At 34.3% G+C, this 22710-nt stretch overlaps 1 protein-coding gene across 2 annotated transcripts; it reads left to right on the top strand.

Annotated features, from left to right (window-relative positions):
* The first annotated feature begins 20490 nt into the window (after positions 1-20490).
* LOC113720211 (glucan endo-1,3-beta-glucosidase-like) lies at positions 20491-22710 on the top strand. Of its 2 annotated transcripts, none has more exons than XM_027245152.2 (2): positions 20491-20603; positions 21369-22710. In XM_027245152.2, the coding sequence occupies exons 1-2, from the start codon at positions 20549-20551 to the stop codon at positions 22334-22336; spliced, it is 1023 nt and encodes a 340-aa protein (XP_027100953.2). In that variant the 5' UTR covers positions 20491-20548; the 3' UTR covers positions 22337-22710. The 2 variants fall into 2 exon arrangements, with proteins under 2 accessions (XP_027100953.2, XP_027100954.2); XM_027245153.2 differs by having other exon boundaries at positions 20509-20603; positions 21375-22710.

Genomic DNA, 22710 nt, shown 5'->3' with positions numbered 1-22710 from the left:
TCTTCATAACATTGACTGCTTGCAAACTTTTTCATAACAGTCATACCATCTTTTCCCTTACAGAGCTTGTATTACCATTTCGATTGCTGTTTCAAGCGGATCATTGACTGCTACTGCTATGGGAAATGAAGCTGAAAAGTTAATTGACTACTCAACTGCTGAGCTCCATTATTTGTATGAAGAGGTGCCTACCGATCGCTATCCAACCACAAATATTTTCTTCCATTTTTTTTCTCTTTACATTGATTCTCTTTGGTCACTTTCTTCAAACAGAGAATTGATATGGCTTCATACCTCATACGTACTTTGCATCGAAAGACAAATTTATTCTACATTAGACCTTCTTCTTCCAGATTTGCCCGGATCAAATGTGTAGCCTATGAAATAATTACTTCTTACGCTACGGATGAAGCCATGGACATCAATGATGTCAACTTTGACAGTCTTAACATCAACAACTAAGCTCTTGGTCACTTAGCTTTAACTTTTAAACTATTTCCAGCCAGATGGCTATTAGACTCTGCACTTTGTTTTTATATTCATCCCTGCATCTGTTATGCATTATTGCAGCTACATTACAGCAATTTAGATGTTCTATGTATTATCATCTTTTTCGTATGGTCATTTTACACTTCACAATTATCAACCTTGTTGCGAAACTCCGTTAACCGGATATTCCTGGGCATATAAATTTTTGAATTTTTCCACCGCGCACCCTCCTAGTACAATATAACGGATCGTCCACACAATGAAAGTGGTTTTCTATTACAATACTACTAAAACAAATCCTATCCATCCATCCACTATTCAAACCTGGTAAGCATTAGATGGACACAATGGATCTTCTGTCCTACTCTCTATCTTATTTTTTATTATATTATTATTTTTCCTTCATAAATATCATATTTTAGTTTTTTTATTTCTTTAAGATCCAATAACTATTAACTAAGTAATAAACAAAATTTAACAAACTCAAAAAATTAAAATGCATAAAAAATGAGATTCTTTATGAATTTTCTATTGTATTTTTTAATTTTTTATTATATATTACTTTTTTGAAATTGTTGTATTAATTTTTTACTCAATTAACAGTTATTAGATCTTAAGAAAACAAAAAGAACTACAATATTATGTTTATAAAGGAGAAATAGTAATATAATAAAAAGTGGGACAGAGAATGGTACAGAGAGTGGGATAGAAGATTCATTGCAATTAGATGGGTGGTATTGTATGTAAGCTAAAACAATCCAAGAATATCGACGTCAATCTTTCTAAGTGGAGAAGGACAATTTGACTTATATATATATTTTTAATTGAAAGAATCACAAAAATAGTGCGAGTGAATATAACTATTTTATATAATATGTAATAAAAAAGTGTATTATACACAAATATGTACAATTGAAAGTAAAAAAAAAAAAAGCATTGGTAAAGGAAAGCATGAGAATTGGAGAGAGATAATTTTGGTAGAGTAGAATTTGTGTGTTAGTTGAGAGAGAGGTAGTTTTGATTGAGTAGAATTTGTGTGTTAGATGATAATAGAAATAAGGGTTAATGGATCATAGAAATAAGGGTAAATTTAGAAATAAATAAAATTAATACCAAGTTAACAACCCACACAGGCTTATTATTGCAAAGATACTTTTTTGGCAAATTTTTTGGTAGATCCAATTTACGGGCCCACATCTAGACCGTGCAGTCCATATTTTGCCATATATCCAAATTCTCATCGCCAATGTTCAGAATTCAGCATAGGCCAATAAAAGAAAAAAGGACCCCGTCCTTCTATCCCTTCGGCTTGCACTCCGCCTCCATTACCGTTACAAAAAATCAGCACCACTACCTTTCTTACCTACTTTGTTCCCCACCTCTCAATAATCACCGCTCACTTACTCCTTCTGTGCCACCACTGACACCTCTTGCTACCTTCTTTCCTCACTCTCAATCTGCAAACTCACCAATAGATTGTCCTCACCACAAGCATCCCTCTGTTCCTCCGGCAACAAATTTTAACCAAATCGATCTTCCTTTTTAATTTTCTGAAGATATTTAACACTTACATATCCATCTTCCTCTGTGCCCAAGGTTTTCTATTTTTCTTTTTTTCTGTCTTGTTGCTCTCTTTATCTCTAAAGGGTGGAAGTGAAGAGAATATGGTTACGTTCCTGCAGATTTGGGATGCTACGAATGCACAGTTATTAGACTTGATCTGGAGCTCAACCGGAGAGGTGACCGAGTCACTGGATCACCGGTTCAATCATGGATTGAGCGGATCAATCACGAGTTGCATAATGGTTATATTATAATATAATATAAATAGTATAATTTCTAAGTTGGTGATTCAACCGATAGTTTAATTGACGATTTTTTTTATTTATCGCTTGAATTGTCAGATCATTGACTGATCAACACATTTGTTGCTTAATTGATTTAATTAGCAGCCCAATCCAATCATATGGTTAGTTCGCCGAATTGACTGATTCGATCGTCGGGTTAGGCCATATTTTATAACTATGAATGATATTTTTTCAATGTCACAATAATCATTGATTTCAACATAAAATAATTGAAAAAAAAATTGGTTAAGGTTACATAACATAATAAAAAATTATAAAAGAAGAAAACATTCTGAATTTCTTACTATCCGCTTACTTTGTAATCAACAAATTCCAGTGAACAGATTGTGGCCCAGTAAATCTGCACGAGCACCATATGACTCTTCTTATCCACTATACAGTTCTTGATTGTTGACTACGCTCGTCATATCAACCGATATTGTCGGCTCTCTTTGGCAATTGGCCCGCCCTACCCAATGTTTTGAAAATCGGGACCGAACCGATTGGTTCGACCAGTTGAATCGCGAACCGACCATGACACTAGTCCGGTTCTATACTAAAGTTGAAATTGTTAAATAATCGGTCAAGACCGGTCAAACTCGTCAAAACTGATAAACCAATTTGGCTTTTCAATTTTTCCCTTAATATTTTTTTAAGTTTTGCAAAATGCAATTGCCAATAATCAAACTCATGACCTTTGCTATTGAAGGCCAACATAATAACCATTGCACCATCACATCCAATTTGTTTCTTTTGGAAACACATTTATATGAAACAAACTTCATCTTTCTTTCCTCCATTTTTCCTACAAAATTTTATCTTCTCATGACTCTTTTTTTCTAATTTTCAACTCTCTTTGTCTCCTCTTTTCTTTTGTCATCCCCTTTTTAATCAAACCTCTTTAGTTTTAATTTATTTATGCTTTCTTCCATCTTTTATTTTTGTTTTTGTCTATTAAATTGAAAAAAATAAAAAAAGAATTATTTTTCTTTAACCCTAAAAACTAATTATTAAATGTCACAACCACTCACTTTCATCTTACTTTTTACTTCTTATTAGGTTTGCATCTCTATTTTCGATTTTCCTGACTTCCTCCAAACTTCAAACTTCTTTTTTTTTTTTTTTAAGTTGCAATCTCTAAATCCCAAAAACGTGAATTAAAATTTAAACTCACAATATCTAATTCCCATAGACAGGAATTTTGTATAATTTCAAGATATTTTGGTATTTTTAGGTTGGATTTAAGATTAATTTTTTGGTAGATATAATTGAGATTGAAATAAAATTTATTTGTTTCAACTTATAATTTGAAAAATTTACTTTTGAACATCCAAGTTCTTTGAAAATATTAAACTTTTCATCATATAAAGTTTTAAAATTAGTCCATTGCATGTCTTATTTTGTGCATACATATATTTATATAAATTATTTTTTAAAAAATTCATTGATCAAGGTTAAACTGGTTTGATCGGTTGAACCTTGACCTGAATACTTCACCGATTCAATTAATAGTCCGAGTTTTAAAATATTGGCTCCACCCAATGAGTCTATAAGCTAGCCAAGCGATGATATTGTTTTCTTATTCATGTGATTAAGGCAGTATTTTTCAACTCGTGGGTTCATGAAAATTTTTGGCTCTTTTTTTTCCCTTTTTAAGAAGTATGGTTACAAGAGAAAAGGGCTGTTCTTATTTAACCAGATTAGTCTTAGTAACCATTACCATCACCTAAATCTGCTGAGGGTAAAGGAGGAAGAGGAAGAGATTATGGCGGTGGTGGAGGAACCAGGGGGTTTTGGAAAGAGAAGGTGAAGAACAAAGTCGAAAGATAGCGTGTTAAAGTCAAGCGGAAAAAATTCCTAGCATTTGAGTCTAATTCTTGTTGATGACGCACCATGTGTTTGAGCCACTTGATCTATGGGTGGGGTCATAAACTGGTCTACTGGAGTATTTGCCTATGTTTTTGACCCGAAAGAGGTGAGATTGAAGATGTAAGGAATGAGAGGAGAATTTGAACCCCAAACCTGCCGAGAACTATTTGACTTCTGCATCTACAATGAAGAATGGATTTTTTTTTCTTGTACTATTTTCCCCACTTGTTCGGATTAAAAGCAAACTGAAAGAGTACTTTTTCATACGATGTATATGTTACATGGCAAAATCAATGAAGTTACTAAACATTTCATGATTCCCAGGCACCATAGGCATTAATTGAGTTGGAATTTGAGGCAAACCATTGATTACCATCCTTTACAAATGCAAGGTTGGATTTTTGTATTAATGTAATTGGCGGGAGGTGTTGCATAAAACAAGGGGTGACGATTGCATTATGCTGAGGTGAATTTTACAATTTTGCTTTGTTCTTTGGCTGGTTTTGGCCTTTGGTTCATTATCAATTACTTTGCAGCTTCTATCTCTCTGTTTCTTTTTGACAAGAGTATTTAACTCTGCCTTCAGAGAAGTATCTGATCAGTTTCTGATAATTTTGGACCTGCAATGGCCCCCTCAATGCTAAAATCAGCTTCTTGTATCTCCATTTGCTGCAGCAGCTCGAGCTCAAATACCTAACAATCAACATAACATGCAAGATTTATGATCCCTAAAGTGTGAAATATGTACTTGCACTCTATTTGCTTGTTTTATGCATACTGTATTAGTAATTTTCCTTCAAGATGTTACTTTAGTCATATTTATATAAACTGAAACATTTAGCCTTGTTAAAGGCTTGCTTGTTCAATCTAATATTAAAACCAGCTGGTAATTTTGTATCAGGTTGCCCAGATCCTTTAGTAATTGTGTAGTGTTTGGTAATGTGGATAGCAATAATTCTCAGGATGATTTGTTTGTAAGTGGTGGCAAGGTTTCTTTATAGATAACATTATTCTGTCTTTGTCCTACCATGCTCCACACTATACAACCAAACCTACCACTTGTTAACAATGCCAAAAAAAAAAAAAAAACACACAGACACACACACATGCATTCACGCAACTAGTACAAAGAACTCAACAATAAAATAACCAGCCTAGTCTACCTGATGCATAGCCTCAAAGCTGAAAAACTAGTCCAAAACAATGCACCATTGCTAGTCAAAGCTATATTGGTGACCCAGTCAACATTCAGCTCAATTATGCATTATTTTTTTTTTGTCATTCATCATTTATTGCTCTACTTCTACTTTTACTCCTACTCCTACTCTACCTTAATCTAGGGGGGAGGTCCAACTGCGTTTAGGGGGAAATCGACGGAAATTGAACTACCATTGAACCAGGTTTGAACCCTAGACCTCCCATATTGTGACAAGTGATGGAAGGCAAGGTTTGAACCCTTGACCTCCCACCTCACTAAAACTTAGTGTTTGGTGGTGGTCAATAGCCCAAATGGCTAGTCTTTGGTGGTGCCTCTTCCAGCCCAAATGGTTACGCATTATTCACCTCACAAAGAATTGTTGTTGAGGATGGCTTTTTAGGATATCAAAACATTTTTTATGCAATTGTGGATTCTCGTTATTCAGCTCTAGAAAAAGAAGGTGGTTCTCGTATAAAGATTGTTGTATCGAAAACTGGCTGGCCATATGAAGGCAACCGTCCTGTTGCATCATTTAAATAGGAATCTGATTAGCCATGTTAAGAGCGGAAAATGGAATCCAAGAAGGCTTGGAAGAGGCATTGAAGCTTACGTGTTTGCCGTGTTTGATGAAAACCGAAAGCCTAAAGACCAGACAGGAAAAGCATTTTGGCCTTGTTTTTCCATATCAACGGCCTATGTAATTAGTTTTGATAAGTGTTTATTTAACATATTTTTAGTGTGTTTTGTTAATTGATTTTTGGTATGTTTTAGTCGCATTAATAGCTAAATAACTAGGTTTCTAATAAAGTTTGTATTTTGTGATCTAAATGTGAAAAATTGCATTTTTATAAATTAAAGTGGCTTAAACTTCATGTTTTTATAGGTTTAAATAACTAAATCAGCAAATGAAGTAAAATGAGAAGATATTTGGATGATTTTTTGATGATTTGAAGCAATTTAAGATGAACATGAAGTATAAAATGTAATCAAGTGTTAAAAAAGAAAAGACTGGCTGCTATGTAAAAATCTGACCATTATAAAGATCCGGCCTCGAATCCATTTGAACTCACAATCGAATCTAGGGTTGGATCTGGTTCAGAGTTTTTTTAGCCAATTTGGCTCTTTCCCCAGACCTAAGTAATCTAGACTGAATCCAACACCGGGTCTTAAAAGTTGAAAATCTGATCTAGCTTGGATCAAACCAAGATCCAGTGCCACATCTATAGTTGATACAACTCCATGATATTATTTTGTTGTCCAAAATTCACTTGTACATTTCAAAAAGTTCTATCTGTACACACCTTTCAAAACCCATTTGTACATGTCTATGTTTTCATATTTTTACCTTTGTAGATTTGCATAATTCATTTTCAAACTAGCCCAACACTGTTGGCATGAAGAACCCTTGGTGGAAATTGCTCAACAAGTTACAGAGGATTGCTAGGTTGAACATAATAGAAACTTCCCTCTTCTTGAGAAGAAGAGAGAAGAAATAGTTTCTATCCCCAACCTCAAACATATTTAATGTTTTTAACCGGAAAAGCTTATTGATGCAATATACTTGTCAAGTTTTAAAATTAATATATATATATATATATATATATATATATAGATTCTAATCTGTTAACTCGTTAACAATATAGGGGCATTGGCGTGAATTTTAACAAAACAAATTTGTAATAGCAATATTTGAGCAAGTGATATTGAATCACAAAAAACTGTTCTTAGATTACATTTAGATACATCCTTTACAAATTTGGTGCTAAAAATCCTTCTTCTGAAAATGAAAGACTAAAGCCCCGTTTGATAATCTAGTTTAGCATTTAAAATTAATGGATTCAGATCTTAATATGTTTAGACGCGTTTGATAACAAAAAATAGAACACTGAATTAATTAAGTAGCACTGAATTTTTTAGACAAAACTTGACTCAAAAATTAAGTGATACACTATTTACTTATCATTGAATGCGATATACATTCAAATGTATCACATTTAGTACTCAATAATTCAATAACTTAATGGATTCAAATTTCAAACATTAGATTTCAATTTTTAAATTTTAATTTTATCAAACACACCCTAAATGCTGTATGGCTTTTTAACCATTGCATCAACGAAACTAACTCACAATGATACAAAAAATACAAAAATGAAAAGAAGCAAGACATAGAGTCATGCCCTTGATATGATGGTTGTCAAGTCTCTATGGAATGCTTGAGGAGGTTTGAAACCAGCGTATGAGAAGAATACAGACGGAAAGATGTTTTTATGGTCGTCAGATTGTACTTTTGTAAATTCCATTTGGAAAAATTTGAAAGATTGAGAACAAGGGATAAGAGCAATTGGTAAGAGTAGAGAGTGAAATTAGAGGATGGAAGCATATGATTTAGCAAAGGAATCCATTTACAAAAAAAAAAAAACGATTCTAAATCACAATATTTCTAATCTATAAACACAAATATAAAAATTCCTAAAATTAATAAAATGGGTTAGTTTATTTCCATCATTTAATCATACATGATGTAGTATAGAATTTTCTGTTTCTTCGTTTAAGTCGTACATTACTTAGTGCAGGGTCATCCGAAACGGTCATCAGAGCTAACGCCTGCTTTTGTTCGGATGCCATTGCATAGCTGCTACTTACTCATAAAGTTGCGAAATTTTCCCAACACTTTCCTCTTCTGCCTACACACTTCCCAAAGACACTTTTCCACCACAGAAGCTCCAACCATGGAAGCGCCAACAAAGGACTGTCCCATGATTCATAGCCATCTTCATCACACCAAAATTAAATACCATAAATCTAAGTCGATTAAAAGAACTTTAGGAACCCCATTTGAATCCATGGACAACTAAACTAATTAGAAACAAAAAACAAATGAGTTTTGGTTAATCAATTTTGTCTTTGCTCAATTCATGTTGCTCCTTTGTACGCTGTTATTCAATATCAAAACAAGGGGATTGTAATTGATGGCATACAAAATATGATACACTCTTTCTATACTTAAGGTAGAGAGACATGCTACCTCAATCTGACTAACTAAATCTCAAACCCAAAAGTCAAAGTAGCTAAAAAGAAGCTAAGTATTTTCAATGTAGAAAGTTTGATCACTCAACTATAAAAACATTAAATCAATTATTTAACCCCTTTTGCATGAAAACAATTTGACCACCCAAGTATCTTAAATTTAGATCAATTATTCACTTTCTAAGTTATAAAGTTATCTTGCTTATTTCGTTTATTTTAACCATTTGGTTATTATTTTCTTATTTTTAGATTAATTAGTTGTCTATTTCAAAGACAATTTACAGTATATATTTTTTTTTAATTTTGCCATTGAATAAGTTTAAGTTTTGCTTTCTATTATTTAACATGTTGAGACTTCAGGACTTAAAAATCTTGGGTTCAAATCTCCCTTTTTCCTAACCATTTCTTAAATCCTACTATTGAAAAAACTTAATAAACGTATTTACGACACCTCATTTATTTGAAGCCGTTTTATTGCACATGAGTTTATTTCTACTTTTTCATCCTTCTAAGGTGGAGAGAATTAAAACTCTTTGTTTTGTGACTTTCTTTTGCTCAATATGCTAAACGTGAACAAAAGAAAAAGGGTAAAAATAAAAAATCATAACTATTATAAATGCTGGTTGGACTAGAAAGCGGATGTCCATGTTATTTTGAAATCAAGAAGTGAGGTCCTTAATTTTTGTAAAAGAGGGGAGGGTAGTTAATTTACCTATACCTATAGTATATGTTTAGATGACTGTATTGTTTGAAATGCTGGAAAATCAGAAGGAAAAGAACTTGCAATTGGTTTGAAAGAGTTTTCTTCTGGTGGTGAACTCAGTTGTGAAGACCAGTCATGAGGCATATAAAAATTTTGGTTTGAAAAGAGTTTTCTCGACACTTAAAAACACCTATTATCTCACGTTCAACGAAAACCTATGATCCCTTCTTGTTTATTTTTTCCATCCTTTATTAGTTCGAAATATGATTCATTAAAAGGTTTATATGATTGAATCCAATAACATAAGTCCTTAATTAACAATCATACTCTTTTGGAATTCCAACTTGTTAGTGGAGATGCCAACAAATTTTGAGTGGACCATGGAAAATATGAAGTTGATTACCAATTTGCATGCAATGCAGATTAATTTATCCACCTCTCTAGCGCAGAAACATGTTACAAGATTCCCAAACGATGATGACATAGGATGGAAACTAATTAAGTTAAACTTACACACTTAAGGGTATTAATTAAGATTTAAGAATATATACAGAATTCTAAATTTTCTAAAATCACTGACTGAATTCTACACAGGGAACAGCTCTTTCAGGACTGGAATATGCAAAGATGTGATTAGTTGCATCTTCCTTGGAGAATTACTTAAGAATTTCCGGCTTAAATTTTGAAGTCAATATAGTTTATCAATATATTGGGCTGAGAAGTATTGCACTGGGCAAAGTTAAATTAATCGAGCCTGATCAACCGTCTGAATAGGACAATTTTACCCTATAAGCAGCACTCTAGCCACTACTTTTTCATAACTTTGTTTGCAAGCCTTTGAGTGATATTTTCTTCCAACTTTGCTTTGCTATATTCTTCCCCGTTTGCCAACAAAACTGTAATGACAACAATCCTCACTTTGCTTATAAAGTTAGAAGATGACAACTATCAATTATTTAGCTGTATCAAGCAAGAAAATGATAGTCCACAGTCGAAGAACCATTAAAACTTGTTACTATGAGTGAGCTTCTTATCTCTTTATATATAGCCAAGTTTTAGATGATCTTTTAGCGTATTCAATAGAAACACATAAGAAAACTGTCATTGAAAATGCCAAACCCTCGTAGTGAAGAGAAAGAATAAGGCAAACACAGAGCAAAAATGAGCAACAAAGTTTATACAAATTTTTGTGTCTAAAAAAAAGACAAGCCCAGTATGTATTAAGAAAGAAACAGAAGTTCATCAAAAGAAGAAACTCGATCGCATCCATACATGTATCACTAACCTGTATCACATTCGAAGTTCAAACTATAAAATTTAATGGACTGAACTATTGTCTTAAATAGAATTATTTTGTTTAATGTGCAGATGGTATAATAATAAAAATATTTATTAAACATGGGGGTAACATTGCTGGAAATGATCAATGTGTTCATTAACTAAGTTATTGCAATTGCATAACGAATTGCTAGTATTACTATATAAGTTTAAATGTACAATAAGTAATATTAATTTCAAAGCAAAAAGAGAAATTTGATTCGATTCAGCAGATGCATTTTCCTAGTACTTAAAGATTATTGATTGAACTCTCCACTGAGAACGTGGCAGGACTGGAACACACAAGGATGTTGTTAATTAGTTGCATGTCCCTTGGATAATCACTTAACAATTTCCAGTTTAATTTGTAAAGTATTGAGAAAATTGTAAAATAATTCATCAATATATTGGACTGTGAAGCATTGAAGGGGCAAAACTTTATTTATTAAGTCTAACCGGCTGTCTGAATAGGAAAATTTTTACCTATAAGAAGCACTCCGGGGCACTCTATTCTTTCATAGCTCTATTTGCAAAGCCTTGAGTGCTATTTTCTTCCAGTTTTTCTTTGCTATATTTTCCCCCAATTATGAACAAAACTACAAGTAATGATAACTATAATGAAAGGGGGAAGAGGTGGCAGGGGAGGAGTGAAAGGGGATCAAGGGTGCTAGTGGTGGTGGTGCGAATGTCAGGGGAGAATGGAGATGGAAGAGGAAAATGTGCAAATGTGCTTTTGAATTTGTGAAATTCGAGTTTGGGTGGAAACGAATTGGGAGAAATGGTAGATTAAGTGAAAAATTAGGTCAACATTTAGTGAATTGCTATGTTTGCCTTTTAAATATGATCACGTCATTTGTCTGTGGCTTATTCCAGCCGAAAGTTGGCTGGAAAAGTGACCAAAGTATAAAATTGAGCTTTATTTATTTATTTATTAGAAACTAAAATAGCTGATTTTGATTCTGAAGGATTAAAATTTTGCATCAACAATATGTGAGGAAGAACCGGTGCAATTTTCCCTTTTTATCAATTTTAATACAACTTTTGGTTGAATTTAACTACCTTACCTAAGTTTGTCTAGTATTTTGTGAAAATTGTTTGAAAGTAGATCATGCCTCTCTTTCTTTTGTTAACAAGAGAACTCGGAGCTGCTATTCAAGAGTGTATACTGGGTAAATTCCATCCGTGACTTTTGCGTCAGATTTGAGGATGAGAATCCACGTTCAAATCATACCGATGCATCACTGCACCTTCTACATATTTTCCGGACCCTCAAGCACTATCCTTCCATTTAAAATCAGGACGGAGATGAAGTGACCAAAGGATTTAACTATTCTATTTGTTTGATTAATCTTAGGCCGCCTTAGCATCCAAGCAGAGATAACTGACAAAGACAAGGATACAGAAACCATCAGCAAGCAGGCCAACAAATAATTGAGAAGTACTGTTTTTTTTTTTAATTAATACTTTGGTTTTCTAAATTAAACCTAGTTTAGGTCACATTTTTCCTTGGAGTATTTCTTGGGCAAAAGTTATTTTTTCTTGCTTTTCAGAACAGCTGGAAAAATTCAGCCTCGATTGTAGGCCATATAATCCACCTTTGTTCACTGTCGTTCTTATGGGACCAAGTTTTGGGCATCATAATTTCAGTTTGGAGTATTGGCTGGGGAAAAAATGCATGTAATTTTGGCATGTACAAATAGCCATAAAAACTTGTTGGCAATTAAGATGCAAATTTGAGAACAAACAATTGTGGATAACTTTTTTTTTTTTTTTATGTACTAGTAGTGTATAATTTTCTTTACACTAATAAGTTTAAATCATGTCATATAGCAAGCATATATTCATAGCTATTAGTGTAAAAAAAATCACTATACTGTTAGTATATAAAAAATTAATTCAATAATTATTGTTATATATTGTCATTCACTCATGGAGATATTTTGTGTGGTCTCGTAGCATGTTATAAGGCCATTATAAGTTGTTACCAATACACCATTCCCGTTGCATTCACATAGCTTTCTCAGTACTACAATTTGTTAGTGCAGATGCCAATCATGGCAAATATGAAGTGGATGGTTTTGTCTTGCGTTGGAAAATTTATGACCAATTTGCACGCAGTGTCAATGAATTGATCCACCACTTTTGTCCAGGAGCAACATCCAAGGCTCCACAAACAATAGCAGCAGCGGATAAAAACCCTCAAATGAATTCTACATTACTGCTTAAAAGAGGCTAAGAAGTTTACTAAAATACGTTTTTAATGGGTGAGGGCTCAATAATTGTTAGTTGTAATATATGCACTGATATGAGAAATTTATGAACTTAAAAAATAAGGATTAAATTTTTATATATTATCAATATAAAGTTTTTTTTTACACTAATTGTTGTGGACGTGTGTAAAAATTAAATTTTCAATTTAAAATTAGATTACGTTGCATACATCCATAACTACTTGTATATATACTGATAGTGCATAAAAAAATTATCCAAAAAATAAGCATAAAACAATAATAACTTCTTACCTGTTTTTGAGAGTTCTATAGCAACATAATTGTTGTTTTACACTTGTTATGTGTATATATTGGTAATCTTGGTGGATTAATTTATACTGTTAATACATGTTTCGTAGAAAATAACGTTGATTGAAATTTGCACAAGTCCTTAACCATACTTAATCGTTGAACTTTCTAGATTCATTGGCTAAACTGTCCACAGGCCTGACTGAATAATTTGCACCCCCCCCCACCACCCAAAAGTGTTCAAAATTGTTACATTTGTTCTCACTATTTCTACAATAGAACCTTGAGATGACACATATTGGATGTTGCATTTTTTATTTTCTTTCTAATGAATGGTAATTTACTTAACATTGGACTTTTCTTAGATTTCCAACCATATGAATTACAAGTATACAAAAAATTTATTTGATAGTTTGACCATATGCATTTTCTCCAGCGACGTACTATGAATATTGACAGGTTGTCAGCCTGTGCAATAATAAAACCTGCTGAAACTAAAAGTAATTTCTGTGGATAGCGGTGAGTAGGTCGAATCCACAGGGACTGGGAGTAATTGTTTCTTTTCAAATTCACAATGACAAGGAGGGTGTTTTTATATCACGGGTGACAATTTAAGCAATTCAACTAAAAGTAAAACAATAAAAATAAAATAGCCAACCTAGAAATTAAATAACAATTTACTAAAATCAAATGAATGATAACTAATGATCTAGCCAAGAAATAACTTTAGCAATGGTTCACCTAATTGATCATCGATGTAAAGTCAATTCCAATTATTTATTAATAAAAAAGTTATAACTATCAAACAAGCGATGACAGTCAACCCCTCCTTACTGTGTCGGTGATTAAGGTACGCCCGTTAACCACTGCTCTGATTGAGAAATAATTCTCGATACGCCCGTAAAATTTAATTTCTCAATTGCCTTACGTATTAGAGGAGCCCTATTCTAACCAAATAACGCACTACCAGAGTTATTTAGATTAGCCCGCGTATTCTCCTGGCACAAATCCAATCATGTCAGTTGTCACTATATCAAGACAATTAAACAATTACGGATTTAATGTCCAAATTGACAATAAATTACCAAATTAACTAATTATCCGGATCCAAGACAATCAATTAATTAAATAACCATAAGTACTAAAATCAAGAATATGCGAATACCAATAAATAAAAGAAAAAGATAAAATTAAATTGATCTCACAATTTTTAGGTGAATCAAAGCCTCCGTTGTTTCTTGACTAGACAAAGGGATTTAACTCATCCCTTGTCTACTCCTACGAAAAAGAAAAGAAAAGCAACTAAAGATGAAAGGAAAAGTCAAAGGCTCTACCCTTTGCTCCTGCCATGCGTAAGAATCAAAAAGCAAAAAGAGATCCGATGGAAAAGTCAACAAAAGTTAAGCTAAAGAAGAAAAAGAAGTCCCTTGCTCCTAATTCTAATTCCTATCTAATTGCTAACTCTACTGTGCGGCGCCCCTTTTTATTGCTATCCTTTACGGCGGCTCTCCCCTTCCAGGAAGACTTCGGCCAAAATGACTAAAAAGGTCTCGCGTCTCTTTTGTTCTAAAAATGTCCCTGAGTGCCTTCTTTTTGAATTCTTTCGCGATGACTGTCAAATTGGCATTGATTGTGGTATTTTCATTCTACTCCTTGAAATAAATGTAAATTACGAAAAGTGAGTAGAATCTAATAATTAATTCACATCAGGTTAGGTAATAGGGAAAATTAATAATAAAATAAATGATAAAATTGCAACCTATCAATTCTCCCCATATCTAAATCATGCTTGTGCTCAAGTATAAGAACAACAAACAAACACCTATATTTGATAATGGCTATTGCTCCATTTATCTTATTGCCAAGATACCAAGAAAAACATATATCAAGCATCAGTGATCAAGATCCAAGAAACATCACCCTGGTTAGCTTCTAAACCACAAACTTCTCTAATTTCAGGTTAACTAATCTAAGAAAAAGGAATGACACACAACATTTATCAACAAATGGTCCAACTATTAACCAAAATCTCAACATTAAATCCATAAATCGGCAAGCTGACTTTTATTATATACACTAACACAACATTCACTTTTTTTCATGTTTTCTATTTTTCTGTTTTTTTTAATAGTAACACAAGATTTAGTCTCTGACCATTGAAGCTTTTTTTATGCGAACTCTGACATTCGCCAGATGAAAGAACCCCGTTAGTTAGCTCCTATCGCCACGTGACCACGCACTCATAGCAATTATTACTTTTTGACCCGAAAATTGACATTTTTGGTGAAAATCCTTGGTTACTCAGTAGTAAATACTAGTGGGGTACAGTCAACTCTTATTCACAGTCAAATAACACCAAAAATTTAAAATAACACAAAAATCAAAAGAAAAGTTGCAGCCGTTGACTCATTTTCAAATATGGAGAATTAAGGTTAATAATCGGACTAATTCACATGAAAATGCCAATAGTCATTCCTTATAACTAGGAAAGTTAACCAAAAATTATAAAAGTCACACAGTCGTTGATATTCACCACGGAAATATTTTTAGACTCAACCACATTAACTTGATGCACTTTTATTATTAAAACTTGGCAATAGCAGAATTAGAGTCAACAAACAAACATCAAGTCTTGGCATGCACTTACGAGCTAATCACTAAAAAGAAAAAAAAAATGAACGAAAGATGGACAAATAACAAACTAAAAAGAAAGAAAAAAAATCTAAAAACTCAAAACTAAAGACACTAGCACCATAACTGCTCTCCCCACACCTAAATCCTACATTGTCCTCAATGGAGGTAATAAAGTAATTAAAGCGAAGAGAACGATGAAACTTCCCTGTTGAATAGCTAAGGGATAGGAGGGAACAGTGGAATGAAACCGATGTGATGGAAGTACGCGGCCAAGTTCTGAGACATCTCAACTCAATTTAACTAGCAAATGCAAAACTTTGTCCACCCAAAATCTCAACAAATTCTCCAATTGGACAGTGGATATCTCAACTCAAAATCGGCAATTCCAGCAATAGCAGTTTAGAAATTTGACAATAATAACTCAATTACAAACTCTCAGCTATCAGTCAGGCAACCAACCCAATAGAAGCAACAAAATCAAGGCCAAATACCCCAAGCAGTACCACTGGTGTGCCACATAGTTGAAGTAAAATCTCAAACGGTCAACCCAAATCACTTGATATCCCAACCAATAGCAAACGGCACCAGAAATAAGAAAGAATCAAATCGTGCACAGAACTCCCAAATAATAGGCGTAAAATCAAGCAAATCAATCCCACTAGTGCAATACAGGGGAACCAAGTAAGCAAGGGCAACAAGAAATTAAAATAACGATAGTCCGGAAAATGATGTCCCAGAAAATGAACTAGCGATTGGGAGCATACAATACCTCTACCTGTCAAAAATTTGACAAGTAGCGACGGTGTGCACGGCAAAGGAAAGAGGAGAGGTGGTGGAGCACAAGCGTCACAAGAGGGAGTAGAGCCTGGCGTGCGTCATGGTTGGAGAAGGCGGCGCGCGACAGAGGGGGGCTCGGCAGCTGCGAATGCTTGTTGGGTGCGTACAGCTGGTGGTAGTATGCACAGGTGGAGGTGCGCGTGGAGTAGTGGAGAGAAGACGGAGGGAGCTGGTGGCGCGATTCGAGGCCGCGCAGCTGCTGAAGTGAGATAGGCTCGCGATGGTGGGTGATGGAGGCGGACGCGAGGCTTGGAGACGCGGTGAGCTGTGGATGGAGACGGTGGCGGTGAACGGCGTTGCGTGGTGCTCGCGGCTACGAGCGGCGCACTGGCGTGCGCGTCGACTGCGATGGAGGGCTGGACTCGGCGGCGCTGGTGGTAGGCGTGCGGCGCGACACTGGTCGCACAAGGTGGTGGCGATGAAGTTCGGATGAAGGGGCGGCGGTGAAGGCTTTCGGCCAAAAGAGTGAAGAAGGAAAGGGAAACAGGGGCAGCAGGAGAGAAGAGGAAGAAAAGGGAAAGAAAGAAAGAAAGAAAAAGAAAGAAAAGAAAAGAAAGAAAAAGAAAAGAGAAAAACAAAAACAAAATAGTTTTTGGTTTTTTTCTTTGAGTTTTATTTTTAATTTTTTTTTAAAAAATTTTCTTTGGAATTTTTTTTATCTTTTTTCTTTTCTCAATATTACGAATGAAATTCACTTTTAAAATTCAAAATTAAAGATTAAAAGAAAATCAAAAACTTTTCTCAAAATTTGAATGCTTACCTTTCCTGCTAACATGACGCGGGCACGTCATGTAGGCATGAAGTGAAGAGCTCTCCAGGTTACTTGACGCGAGCACGCCATGAAGACAAGAACCCCTTCTGACGAATCTGACCATGAGCTCTTCATGGGACTTGACGCGGGCACGTCAAGGGGATCGAAACCCTTTTTACTAAGCACCAGGAAATCACACTGTGCCACGTGCCCAGTTGACGCGGGCGCGTCATGTCAGAGGGATACCTACGAATCATCAAAAACGAAAATTGAAGCAAAAAATCAGTCAAATCTAAGGAAAAACATATTTAAACTATCAAACAAAAATGAACAAATGACTAAAAGAAATTGGATTGCCTCCCAATGAGCGCCTTTCTTTAATGTTTTTGACTAGACATTGTCATGTTTGTTCAGGGAGAATAAAATCTTGTGGCTCGTTTCAATGCTTTATCCTTTATATAGTCCTGATAACCCTCATAAATAGAGTAATTCTTGAGCACACGAGCTACAGTCTTCCATGGACTAGTAAATGGCGCTAAACAAGTCAACGATAATTTGAATTCTCCATTCACTCCTCCCTCACATGCATTTATTGGTTCAAGATATCTTGTCATCGCCACTCTTAATTTATTCCTGTAATAAAATTCAAAATTTTCTGGTATAATCAAGTCAATTTGATTACCAGGAATTGAAGAATAAGAGTCAGGAGAATATTGATTAAGGAATGGAGAAGATGTCACCGCATTTGGAGATTGTTCACTGGATTCATTCACTTGAACGAGTTGATACTGGAGTCTCATTTCTTGCACTTCAGCTTCCTTTTCAACTGCATCTTTAGATCCGTTTTCTTGAAACTCCTGCAGTTCCATGTCATTTGGCTCGATAATTGCACTCTCATCTTCTTCAAGGTTGATATTGGTTTGTGAGAGCAATTCTTCAAGGTGAGAAGCTAATCGCGTTATCCTGGATGTCAATAGATGTATTTGCTCCGCCATCGCTTGTGTCTCCTGCTGAAATCGATATGTATTAGCAGCTAGTAATTCAATCATTTCTTCAAGAGACATACCTGACATGGATGATGATTGTTGAGACTCTTGCTGTTGAAAACCCATTGGTCCGGTCGCATAATTACTATTAGAATCATCCTTGGTCATACCCGTTTGAATAAGGGTCATACCACGTTTGATATTGAGGTGAAAACTCTCCAAAAGTATCGATTGGAGCACTTAGGCCATCTTGAAATGCGGGGTATATGTCGGTTGACTGATTTGAGGCAAAATAACTTCCACAATTTGCAACAGCCCATTGATCATTAGGAAAAACATGAGTCTCATAACCCCATTCAGGAATAAATTCCAGTCTATCATCAAAATACGGAATGTTAGCAGCCATAAACTATATAAAAAAAATAAGAGAAAAATAAATAAAAAAATAAAAACAAGATGAACTAAAAAAGAAACAAATTAATTTGGCACCAATCCCCGGTAATGGCGCCAAAAATTGACAGGTTGTCAGCCTGTGCAATAATAAAATCTACTCAAACTAAAAGTAATTTCTGTAGATAGCGGTGAGTAGGGTCGAATCCATAGGGATTGGGAGTAATTGTTTCTTTTCAAATTTATAGTGACAGGGGGTGTTTTTATATCATGGGTGACAATTTAAGCAATTCAACTAAAAGTAAAATAATAAAAATAAAATAGCCAACTAGAAATTAAATAACAATTTACTAAAATCAAATGAATGATAACTAATGATCTAGCCAAGGAATAACTTCAGCAATGGTTCACCTAATTGATCATCGATGCAAAGTCAATTCCTATTATTTACTAATAAATAAGTTATAACTGTCAAACAAGCGATGACAATCAACCCCTCCTTACTGTGTCGGTGATTAAGGTACGCCCGTTAACCACTGCTCTAATTGAAAAATAATTCTCGATACGCCCGTAAGATTTAATTCCCCAATTGCCTTACGTATTAGAGAAGCCCTATTCTAACCAAATAATGCACTATCAGGGTTATTTAGATTAACCCGCGTATTCTCTTGACACAAATCCAATCATGCTAGTTGTCACTATATCAAGACAATTAAACAATTACGGATTTAATGCCCTAATTGACAATAGATTACCAAATTAACTAATTATCCGGATCCAAGACAATCAATTAATTAAATAACCATAAGTATTGAAATCAAGAATATACGAATACCAATAAATAAAAGAAAAAGATAAAATTAAATCGATTTCACAATTTTTAGGTGAATTAAAACCTCCATTATTTGTTGACTAGACAAAGGGATTTAACTCATCCCTTGTCTACTCCTACGGAACGAAAAAGAAAAGAAAAGCAACTAAAGATGAAAGGAAAAGTCTGATTCAGGCTGTTGAAAAAAAAAAGATGAAAGAAAAAGTCAAAGGCTCTACCCTTTGCTCCTGCCATGCCTAAGAATCAAAAAGCAAAAAGAGATCCCATGGAAAAGTCAACAAAACCTAAGCAAAAGAAGAAAAAGAAGTTCCCTGGCTCCTAATTCTAATTCCTATCTAATTGCTAACTCTACTGTGCGGCGCCCCTTTATTGCTATCCTCTGCGGCGGCTCTCCCCTTCCAGGAAGACTTCGGCCAAAATAACTAAAAAGGCCTCGCATCTCTTTTGTTTCAAAAATGTCCCTGAGTGTCTTCTTTTTGAATTTTTTGTCGATGACTGTCAAATTGGCATTTTCATTCTACTCTCTGAAATAAATGTAAATTACGAAAAGTGAGTAGAATCTAATAATTAATTCATATCAGGTCAGGTAATAGAGAAAATTAATAATAAAATAAATGATAAAATTGCAACCTGTCAAATATTAGAATTTACATCTTCTAGTCTTGCACAAAATTTTATCTAATATGCAAATTTTATACCATTAGATGACATAGTAACTACTAAAAATGATGAATCACAAGCCTTTTTTGGTTACATTTTTGTAACATTGAATAAATTAGTCTATTTATAACAAATATATAGTTTTATAAAAAAACTACATACTAATATTGTACGTTTAAGCTAATGTTGTGGCACCCCTGAATAAAGGTATTGTTTCTCTTGTACAATCACTTAAACTTGCTTGCTTAAATTGCCAAGTCTAGAGAAAATTGAGATCTAATTCGTCAATATTTTGGACAGTGGAGAGTATTGACTGGGCAAAACTTTGTTAATACGTCTGCATGCTTAACCGTCTAATGCCCAAAAATTTTCCCTATAAGAAGCACCCTAGCCACTTCATTCTGTCATGTCTTCCTTTGCAAATCTTTGAGTGCTATTTTCTTCCGATTCTGCTTTTGCTATATTCTCCTCATCATCAAAACCATAATGACAACTATCCTGCTTTTGCTTGGGCTGTTTCTGCTTAGTCTCAGACTCACAGGTATATCTCTGCCCCCATGTTCCTTGCTTGTTTCCATGCATTAATGTTAATGGCATGAATAGTTGTCTTATTTTGGTAGGAATAACTTCATAATTGCTATTTTTATTTAAGTAATTTTAAACAGGTAGGTTTACATGAATATATAATTCCTAGAGTTGTAAATTATAGTAATATGTATGCAGCATATAAACTATATAGGCCACTCTACACAAGTAATCTTTTCCTTACTATACATTATTCTCTTCACTCATGTCATTAATATTAAATAACGAAGATGTAATCTCAAATTTATTAGATTGTTCACCTGCAATTTAATTAGATGAAGATCCTTTAAAATTTAAGTGGCAAAGGAAGAATTTTTGGTTTTAAAATTTGGTGATGTTGTCTTCATTAGATATACAAAGAGCAAAGCTCTAGAATCCTTGATTTTATATATAGCTGATGTACGCAGTGGGCAGAAGTGTAAGTTGACCATGAAATTTACATTTTATTAATTTCAGCATTTTTATTTGTTTTACAAATTACGATTTACGAGTGCTTTATTCTTTTTCTTTTCTTTTGCATAATTTCAAGGATACATTCAAACCGAGTGGTAAAACATTCTCAGAGCTTAGTAATTGATGAATCATGGTAGAGTCAAATATTATGCACATATATATTTTGTGTCAACTTTAATTAGCAAAGAGAATTGATTTTTACAAACCATTTTATAAAGAGAATTGAACACAAACTCTCTATACTTTCATTTTCCATCAATCACTTCAGATGCAGGGGTGCAATCTATCGGAGTCTGTTATGGGCTAAATGGCAACAACCTACCCTCCAAACAGGCCGTTATAAATCTTTACAAACGAAATGGCATCCAAAGAATGAGAATTTACGGCCCAGATCCTGAAGTGCTCAATGCTTTAAAAGGAACCAATATAGAACTTCTTGTTGATGTTCCCAATGAAAGCATTCAAGACGTTGCAACCAATCCTTCAGCAGCTGCGAATTGGGTTCAAAACAATATCAAAAAATATTCACCAGCTGTGAAATTCCGATACATATCAGTTGGAAATGAAGTACCTGTTGGTTCTGCCGTTGCTCGATATGTTGGTCCAGCCATGGAAAAGATACAGAAGGCAATAGCATCAGCAGGGCTTCAGAACCAAATCAAGGTTTCTACCTCAATACTTACAGGTCTAGTAACCAATTCTTATCCTCCCTCACACGGTTCATTTTCGAACGAAGCTAAACCATTCATTAAACCTATAATTAATTTCCTAGTCCAAAATAATGCACCATTGCTAGTCAATGTGTACCCCTACTTCAGCTATATTGGTAGTAGAAACACTATTCCACTGGATTATGCATTGTTCACCTCACAAAAAACGGTTGTTCAAGATGGAAAATTGGGATATCAGAACCTTTTTGATGCAATGTTGGATGGTCATTATTCAGCTCTAGAAAAAGAAGGCGGTTCTAAGGTAAACATTGTTGTGTCGGAAACTGGCTGGCCATCTGCCGGGAATCCTCCTGCTGCATCATCTGCAAACGCAGGCACTTATTACAAGAATGTGATTCGTCATGTTATGAGCGGGAAAGGGACTCCAAAAAAGCCTGGAGCAGGCATAGAAACTTATTTATTTGCCATGTTTGATGAGAACCAGAAGCGTGGAGAGGAGACAGAAAAACATTTTGGCCTCTTTTCTCCAAATCAACAGCCTAAGTATGGAATTAGTTTCAAATAATTCAAGGGTCAAACGTGTACCAGTCACCAGAATAAACATCGTCTGAAGAGCTTTTCCTGTACTTGTCATATGATGTATGTACTACTTCTTGATGAGGAAATTGAGGAGAGATATAAAAGTTATATAGCAATAAAAGCTCCACAGAGATGTTTTTTCTTTTTTAATTATTATTATTGTAATAAGAGTTTATCTCAAGAGCATGGATCAAGAAAGATATATATCCTCTTGGTCTTTGTCGTGAGTATGGCATAGATTGGATCTTAGTTGCCTAATAAGGAAATCAGTTGAGTGGCGAAGCAAAGACCTTACAGTAAGTAGGGTCGAACTTTAATGCAATAGAATTTCTATGAATAAAGATTATAATGTTACATACA

Source organism: Coffea arabica, chromosome 1c (assembly GCF_036785885.1).
Source record: "Coffea arabica cultivar ET-39 chromosome 1c, Coffea Arabica ET-39 HiFi, whole genome shotgun sequence".
NCBI lineage: Eukaryota > Viridiplantae > Streptophyta > Magnoliopsida > Gentianales > Rubiaceae > Coffea > Coffea arabica.
The sequence above is the reverse complement of the archived record's forward strand: the minus strand, read 5'-3'. Positions and strand labels throughout refer to the sequence as shown.